This window comes from Wasmannia auropunctata, unplaced genomic scaffold, assembly GCF_000956235.1.
Source record: "Wasmannia auropunctata unplaced genomic scaffold, wasmannia.A_1.0 LD335998.1, whole genome shotgun sequence".
NCBI classification, from domain to species: Eukaryota; Metazoa; Arthropoda; class Insecta; order Hymenoptera; family Formicidae; genus Wasmannia; species Wasmannia auropunctata.
The window spans coordinates 1,011,334-1,020,122 of NW_012026892.1; the positions used below are offsets into that span (position 1 = coordinate 1,011,334).

At 31.0% G+C, this 8,789-nt stretch overlaps 2 protein-coding genes across 8 annotated transcripts in view; one reads left to right on the forward strand and one right to left on the reverse strand.

The window, feature by feature from the left end:
- The window catches only part of LOC105453580 (probable palmitoyltransferase ZDHHC16), a 4,871-nt gene extending 2,393 nt beyond the window's left edge, over positions 1 to 2,478 (forward strand). The window contains exons 3-6 of one of the 6 annotated variants that reach the window (XM_011695656.1): positions 388 to 697; positions 839 to 1,029; positions 1,136 to 1,446; positions 2,003 to 2,478. In XM_011695656.1, the coding sequence (XP_011693958.1) occupies positions 388 to 697; positions 839 to 1,029; positions 1,136 to 1,446; positions 2,003 to 2,093 (903 nt within the window). In that variant the 3' untranslated portion in view covers positions 2,094 to 2,478. The other 5 variants (XM_011695660.1, XM_011695659.1, XM_011695657.1 and 2 more) reach the window with 5 other exon arrangements.
- Positions 1,462 to 5,991, reverse strand: LOC105453579 (venom protease-like). 2 transcript variants are annotated; one of them, XM_011695653.1, is made up of 6 exons: positions 5,780 to 5,991; positions 4,105 to 4,575; positions 3,621 to 3,885; positions 3,045 to 3,298; positions 2,462 to 2,820; positions 1,462 to 2,275 (listed from the first exon to the last, which is right to left on the reverse strand). In XM_011695653.1, exons 1-5 carry the CDS (start codon positions 5,853 to 5,855, stop codon positions 2,489 to 2,491), a joined length of 1,398 nt encoding a protein of 465 aa, XP_011693955.1. In that variant the 5' UTR covers positions 5,856 to 5,991; the 3' UTR covers positions 1,462 to 2,275; positions 2,462 to 2,488. The 2 variants fall into 2 exon arrangements, with proteins under 2 accessions (XP_011693955.1, XP_011693956.1); XM_011695654.1 differs by having other exon boundaries at positions 4,105 to 4,203; positions 5,780 to 5,990.
- Between the last annotated feature and the right edge of the window lie 2,798 nt (positions 5,992 to 8,789).

Consider the following 8,789-nt stretch of genomic DNA (forward strand, 5'->3'; position numbering starts at 1 on the left):
ATAATAAACTAATTGATTTAGCTGAGTTAAAAAAAAAACTAATTCTATAATTTATTATCTAGATATTTGAAAAGTAGTCTTTGTGATGATAAGCTGTCAAATTAAAAAATAAATCTTAGATTGACATGTTTTTACAGATTGAAAGTTGATATTCTTTGAGATTTTTTTCACTGTGATTATACTTTATTGTGTTAACTAAAAAGTGTTGTTCTCTTTTTGTAATTATTTGTTTGTGCATTGCAATCATGAGTAATACTCGGACATGACAATATTATGTTTATTATACTGTATGAATAATGTTCCATAAAATGCTCTATGATACTTCATTCTACATAATGCAAGCTTCGTGACATCCACAATATATTTACTAAGCGTTGCAGTCCACAGGTGTTCGTGGTGATGGTGGGCCTGCTGACCGTCAGCATTGTGTACATTGCATACTACGTGGGCCTACCTTGGTGGTGGGAACGGAGTCCATTGATGACGATAATCTTATTGATAGTTGGAAATTGGCTGCTGGTTAATGTCTGCTTTCATTACTATATGGGCGTGGCTGTGCCGGCGGGTAATCCACCGCAGGGAGGTCTTATCCCAGAGGCTGTAAGCATCTGCAAGAAGTGCATCAAACCAAAGCCGCCCAGAACACATCACTGTTCTGTCTGCAACCAGTGTATCCTCAAGATGGATCATCATTGTCGTATCCTTGCATATTTCATGGATCAGTTTTATATATCCACATATTTTTTATCAGTTATTATCTTTCATCGTAAATTAATTAGTGCCTTTGAAAATTTTCTGCAGCATCCTGTAATAAATGTCTTCCTTAATCAATGTGCAGCATGGTTAAACAATTGTGTCGGTCACTACAATCATCGGCATTTTTTTCTGTACATGGTTTACACCGTAGTTGGCGTGACGTTCATCATGGTATTCGGTGTGCGACTCGCCTACGAGGAATTCTTCCCCGATCAGGAACCAGAATTGGATGGCCATCCAGTGCGCCTTAATAATTCGGAAATAATTCCAATGGTACGTTAGCCAATTGATTAACATATTTTATTCAATGTTGATTATTTTATCAAACGTTTATTTAACGTTTTTGCAAAGTGATAAACATGCTGCTTCATTAATGTAGACGGAATCGCTGGAGCACTTAAGCAAGGAAGAATTGGCAGAGATAGCAAGACAGGCAGCAGAAACCGAGGCCAAAGAATGGCGACAAAGACTGATAATTTTCGCGGGTCTGCTCTGTGTCGCTACATTTGCGGCGCTGGGAGCTCTATCCTGGTGGCACGCGGGTCTCATCACTCGAGGAGAGACCAGCATCGAGGCGCACATCAATCGCGCGGAATCCAAAAAGTATCGAGCCCAGAATAAGTTCTATCAAAATCCTTATGACTTCGGGCCGAGAGAGAACTGGAGATTGTTTTTAGGAACAAAAAACAGGTATTAGAAGTTTTATAGATCTTAAACCGTAATTTTTTTTTTATTAAAATACAGCCGATAAAATAAATCATTATTGGAAGATTAATTAGACGAGAAACAATTGATATCTTTATAAAAAAAAATCTATAAAATAATATTACTGTCATAGATTTGCCGCCAGAAAAATGAATTAAAGAAAAATGAAAAGAAAAATGAATTAAGTTAAAAATATTAAACTTTCCAAAACTTATTCAAAATTTCCAAGACTTTTATGCATTATTTTTAATATGTTTATTATACTAATTATCTCGCCAATGCTTTTTTTTACTATGATTTTGATTTAAAACAAATGAGAAATTAATACTGGCTACTGCAAATTTTGTTTCGCATATAAGTATTTATTAACATTTTATCAAATATAATCATTCTGATTTATTATAATATATAACATATTTTTTAAATATTTTTAGCTAATATATAGTACCGTTAATGTATTTCACTTCGTCAAATGTTATTTTTATATTCTCTTTATCAAAAAAGTTATCTAATATTATATTCATAATGTTCATTGTTACAGAAACTGGTGGCATATCTTATTTCCATCAATCCATGGCCCTTACGGCGACGGGCTTACGTGGCGGACTATTCACGATACGAAAATCTCTTGATTTCTGAAGTTCGAAGTATCAACGTTAGTCCCACATTTTATATTTTTTCCATTCCTTCTTGCAATTTCTCTATTCTTCGTTCCAATATTCTAGTCAGAATTACAGACTGTTCAACTACATTATCATAATTAATCGTCTAATTAATTCTCTCGGTAGGCAATAATTAGAGCAAGCAGACTTTTCTGAAAATGACAAATTATTTTTGGTAAATGAACATTATGTTACAAAATGAGTAGAGAAAATTTACAAATGCCATAAACTTCTCAGTGTTCAATTAATTTGACTGACTAGTTGTTTGATAACTACCTGATGACTAATTATGTAAGATTTAATTTAGTCAAATACAATTTAATAAAAGGTTTTTTTACCTTTTCTAAAAGTCGAATAAATTGCAATTATTGCCCTTTCGGCCAGACGGTATTTTCGATCCATGGAAGATAATGGGACACTCTGGTATAAACGCCGGGGATATCAATCATCGCGCAACCCTGACCGAAGCTAGTAATACCGATCACTAGAAATACGCATTTGTTCGAAGACAATATTTGTAAAGGACCACCGGAATCTCCTTGGCAAGTGTCGCTAGTGCCGCTAGGATCGCCAGCACAAATCATACTCGGTGTGATACCGTACGGAACTTCTAGGGAACTATTGTGTTTTATTGAACACACCAGAGTGTCTACCAGATTCAGCTGAGCTTTTAATAATTGATCGCTCACTTCTCCACCTGAAAAAGTACATAATTTAATTAAAATTGGTACTATCTTATAAAAATCGTTAATCCTTATAATAAAGGTGCTTCGCATTTGTTAGGAATCTTCTGCAGGGTTCTTAATAAAGAAGAATTCTTGGATATTTGGATATTCAAATTTATTTAGCTCTACGATTCTTTCTTCAAATTTTACGATTCTGTAGCTATCACTTCGCGCGAGGAATTATCGGATTACGTACTATATTCCGTGACGCCCCAGCCGCTAACCCAAGCTTGTCTTGGAACACTATCGTATATTTGATAGAGACACGCGGGTCGTATGAATTTACTGAACGTGACGTCATTCATTAACTGCACCAGAGCTATGTCCGCATACATCTCAGGTGGATTGTAATCCGAATGAGTTATTATATCTTTCACAGCAACTCTGACGCCTTCGTGATCCGTCAAATTGTGAAAACCAATCCTTGCGTCCTCTATCTTTGGATCGTCCCTACAAAAAGATGCATTGTATAGAACTTTGTTAGTTATCTTATAAATAACTGCAAGATCAATATTATAGATTTTTTTAGACCCGCAATTATTAATTAATTAAAATTTATTTAAATTTAAAAAACAATAGGTATCTAAAATATCTATAACATTCTCTCGAAATCTATGCTGTAACAAAAACACGAATATTTTCCAATTTCGAAATTTTACATGATATATCATTGCATTCGATAAAAGAAGATGGCTAACAGTAAAAAAACAAAAAAACTATTTTTTTGCCAATTCATAAGTAGTTTAAATCGAAAAAAATGACAGAAGAGTACTTTGGTCCATAACTGCAATGCGCAGCGGTAAGTACCCAGGTATGCGAAATCAGCGTGCCGCCGCATATCAGAGTAAACTTTTGATTGGAATTGTATGTGCCTAGGGCGACCATGTGAGGGAACTCGCCGACCCGAGCCATGGTACCACCGACCACCAAGCGATTCGTACCCGTGCAGGAATTAATTACTTTGCGTGTGTTCGACGTACCGGTCAGGGCCGATACGTAGACTGCGCCCGCAATTTCTTCCACATATTCCTCGCACTCTGAAATTTATTTATTTTATAGATATTACCGTGATTTATGTTGAATATATAAAGAGAAATATATCATCCAAATTAGAAATCATTCGCCAAATGTCTAAACGCCGAATTTGCTGTTACATTACCAATGTGTAATTGTTTTAATACTCTTTTAGACTTTTTGATCTGTAAATTTTTCAATTCTACAAGTTCTTGAAATATACATAGTCACATTTTACTTACTCTGTTCTGATATCGTTCTCGCTGGACTGATCTTCAGAGGTATCAATTCTTGCAATGATGGTGAGTATGAGGGTGGAGGATGAAATTTAGGAGAAGTTGCTGTACGAGATGTTGTAAAATCATTAGCTGCTGCTGGTGTATCAAATACTGGTATATTAGGTGATGGTGTATAAGATGTTTGCGTAATAGGTCTTGGCGAACTAGAAGATTCTGTATTCTTTGAATCGGTTTTAGAGGCTTCCAAACGATTTCCATTATTATTAGGGGAGGAATTATAGTCACCAGAAAAGGCTATATTGGAAGCTTGTGTTGAAACGGCATTTGGTGAGATAAGGTTTATATTTTTGGTTTCGTTTGACGAATGCAGGAATTGATTGGTTTGAGTTTGACGATTCATGGCCGATAGGAGAAAAGGATTAGTTGCGACGCCCGCACTAAGGTGAACTTTGTTTGAATTCTTCGTAGAGCCATCTGAAAAATATATCTAAATATATATAAAGCCAAGAGTTAGAGATAGATATCTTTATAAATTATATAATTGTAGCGCGCACCTACACACACACACACACACACACACACACACACACACACGTGTACAATTATATAAAGATTTTATAAAGATATATAATTTTTAATTTTAATTTCTTTAACTTTAATTTTTGGCTTTACATAAACTATTTAAATATATTTTTTAAATTTTATCCAAGTACGGGGAAACGACATATTCTATGTTTTCAAAACAAATTTAGTCATATATTGAATGTTTATGATCAGCGATTAATAAAAAATTGTAACAAAACATTAAAATTAATTTTTTTATTGATTGTGTTATTAGAAACATTTTTTATGTGTACTGTTGACATGAGGATAATAAATTTGTATAATTGTATAAACTTTATGATTAAATAATTAAATATTTGTACTCAAAATACATATATTGCGTTGAATATTACTGTAATGCGTTATTATTGTGATAATTGTTATTTGTAATTGTGGATATTATTATTAAATCCAAAGAACGATCTGTGGATATTCAAGAGAATGTATATAAAGAATGTATAATACATTAATTATTAGCTAGTGATATATCTACACTGTTATATAAGAGAAGTTTTTAAACCTTCTAATTTCTCTGAATTTTGTTATTTGCGTTCCATTCAAATTTTCCTATTCTAAAATTTAGGATGGAAAAATTGAAGGAAACGCAAATAACAAAATCAAAGAATTTAGAAACTTCCTTTATAACGGTATATATATTTTTTTTATATTAATATCTTCTTTATATTATCTTATACATTTATAATCTCTACATATATAACATTTGTTTTTTTATATGACTATTAATATACAATATAAATTTTTCGAATTTAAGTTTCTTTATATAAAAATTTTAAGATGAAAAATTTTCAAGGAAACGCAAATAATAGAATCAGACAATTTAAAAACTTCTTTTATAATGATACAGACATCACTAATGAATATATTATACATTTTTTTATATGCATTAATTCTTAAGTATGCACCCATCATTTTTTGGATTTAATAATACATCAACACATTCATAATCGCAAATAATAATCACCACAACAACAGCGCAATAACCATATTCAATAACGCAGAACAATCCACATGATGAATAGTAATGTATATAACACTTTAAACGAATTTTTCATACCGGTGGTGGTGGCATATCGGACGGAGGTCACATCAGTGATCAGGAAGATCGCAATTAAGCCGAAACAAAAATCCATCGTTTAAGAAAAACATATGAGACACACAAGGATATTGAATATTCGATGTCAAGACATTTGACGACGAACATAAGCTGCTGCGACGATTAACGACGGTGGAATCTACGTGCGTCTCTCTCTCCCTCTTAATTTTACAGCGAAAGGAAGAAGAAAGATAAAAAGAGCAGGAAGAAACGAAGAGGAGAAGAGAGTGGAAGATGAGAGTGGGGAGCGATCTTAACAGCATATATTATTTACATGGGGTCATGACTCCGTCGAAGATACGACGTTGCGGTAGTTTTTGCAGTATAGGAAGTTTCGCTAGATATAAAACAAGTAGCAATATCGTAAATTACACTACAAGTTAAATTGTTACGTTATATCATTTGCAGAATTTTATACATCTGTTAAAATTGTGATAAATACGATTATAAGAGTGCGTCTATAATAACAGTAACTTATCAAACATAAAGTATAATGAAAAACGCAGCATATTTTAAATATGGATATTTTATTATTTATTCAGTTTATTATTCACAAAGTTGTGACAAGACAATTATACAAATTTATTATTCTTACAAACATTATACATATACCCGACCGCATACAGTTGTGTTTAACACAATTACATAAAGTTTTAGTAAGCATCAAGATTCTACTATGATCGTCATTGGTCTATCTTGCAAATTTATTATTCTTATGTCAATAATACATTTAAAAATGCTTCCAACACAATCAATACGAGATTTAATTTTCAATCAATATAACTTTTAATTTTTTACGTTACAATTTTTTATTAATCGTTAATTATAAATTTTGAACATTTAATATAAATAACAGAATTAGTTTTAATAACACAGAATCTGCCCTTGCCTTGTAACATACTTGCGACAAAATAAGAAAAAAGAAAGGAAAGAAGGAAGAATAAATGTGGATATTCGTCAAGAATATATGTCAAGTGAGCACTGCTCGTTTTTGATCAACGTTTGATTGGTCAAGTGGGAATCTCCGATTCTGACGTAATTGGTCGAAGGATAAACCAGTTAGTGTATTCCGCAAAAATTTACGAGATAAGAAGATATTGAAAAACAGGAAAAAGACAAGTCAATCCGGTATTACCTACCAATACAAAGAAATAACATATACATATACTTTTAGAATAAAAAGTATGAGTGTACAACATTATGAGAAAAAAACATAAGATAGTAATAAAAGAAGTAGAAGTTATTTTTCATAATAAATAAAATAAAAATTAATGAATTTAATAAATTGAATTATTTATTTACAATTATTAGATAGAATGTAGACACATAAAATAATATACGTAAGATTTACTTCTAAATGACTTTATCATAAATAGAAAAATACTTTATCATGCAAACACTAAAAAAATTTTACTGCACTATTTATACATATTTTCATATCGACATATTTATGTTAACTTGAAGCGTGTTGCAAGAATACATCGCGGTCGTTTGATTTCTATTTGGTTGGTTCTGTGTATTGTCCAGTAGAGCTTATTGTTAGTTTCAGTGAACAGTATAATTGATATATTCTGTATATTTACAAAAATTTATAAAGAGAATAATTTTCACTTATTTTTTCAAATCTAATTTTTTATAATTTTACGTTACCTTGATTACATAGATTCAATATGGAAATTCCTACCATACGAAACGTTTTCTAATAAGATTATAAAATTCAAAATTTAAAATTGAAAAAAATGTTAAATAATTATAAAATACATTATATCACGACAATTTCATCTTTTTCCTGAATGTGTCATTCTGTAACATTGCCGCTTAGACCGGCGTAACAATATCCTAGAGATGTCCTTCTCACAGTTCTGTGATGCAATTATAATACCTATTTGTCTTTTGCAACAAATCCGATAATACATTCCTTTTACCCACCGATTGACATTATAAAAGTGACTGAATGAGTGGAGAGACGTAAATTTTGTGAGAACCTTGGTTGAATTTGGCAAGGATTAATCATCGATGTTTTCTCAATTTGTGATGCGAATAAATTGTACGTAATTAGTGTAATTACATAGAAATGTACATATTTTATAAATTAAATTTTAGTTAACGTATTATTCCCTTATGTCTCATTCAATTTTATTAAATTGAAAAATATTTTAAATCTATTGAAAAATATAATAAGTTCAAAATAGATAAAAAATAGATAAAATTTCTTGACAAAAATTGTTCAGAAGTATCAATCTTAACTTTTTGCAATTTTTACAAGCGTTTTTGATTTAGTAAAATGATGAAAAATGATTCACTGTCATAATATTATTTTTATTGTTAATACTAAGCTATAAATAAATTTTATTTAATCATTTTACCTTTTAAAGTCGACAGTTTATCCGCCTCGCAGAAACCAGTTTCCACGGTATCAAACACGATGGAATAATAATGATCATGTATGGTTTTTCTAGCGAAAATTACTGATTACTTAATCAGGATTCGATCATTTCGTTAATAGTCTTTTTTACAACAATTCAACAGTTACATAAAATAGAAATAGTGATATAAATTAAAGCTAAAAATAAACAGATATATCTTGAGACATAACAAAATGATTAAAAAAGGTAAATATTAGATTACCAATTATTTTAATTATTACTAATTATTCTATATTTATAACTGATTTTATTGTTATTTAAGCATAATGGAAAGTATAAGTTTTTACATATATAGATATTATTAAACGTTATGCAAATGGGAGTGTCAGATAAATTTATACATTCAACGAGTAAAACAATTTTAGGTGTGTAGACCCAAAGAAGCTAAATGAATTAGAAGCAGATGGATTACTTAACTTGTTAAATATGACTGCTATGCGTATATTCAAAGAAAACTATCGCACATTTTCAATTACGCTGCGAGTATATTACTTGTTTGAGTATATTGGCAAACCTATGCAGAAACTTTGCTTAACACTAAACTC

Bases quoted from the DNA above. Each gene is read 5' to 3' on its own strand.
- LOC105453579 (XM_011695653.1), bottom strand. From the start codon at position 5,855: ATGGATTTTTGTTTCGGCTTAATTGCGATCTTCCTGATCACTGATGTG. The intron at 4,576-5,779 runs GTATGAAAAATT...TATATTTTTCAG, and splicing joins CCGATATGCCACCACCACCG to ATGGCTCTACGAAGAATTCA. The intron at 3,886-4,104 runs GTAAGTAAAATG...AATAAATTTCAG, and splicing joins GAGAACGATATCAGAACAGA to AGTGCGAGGAATATGTGGAA.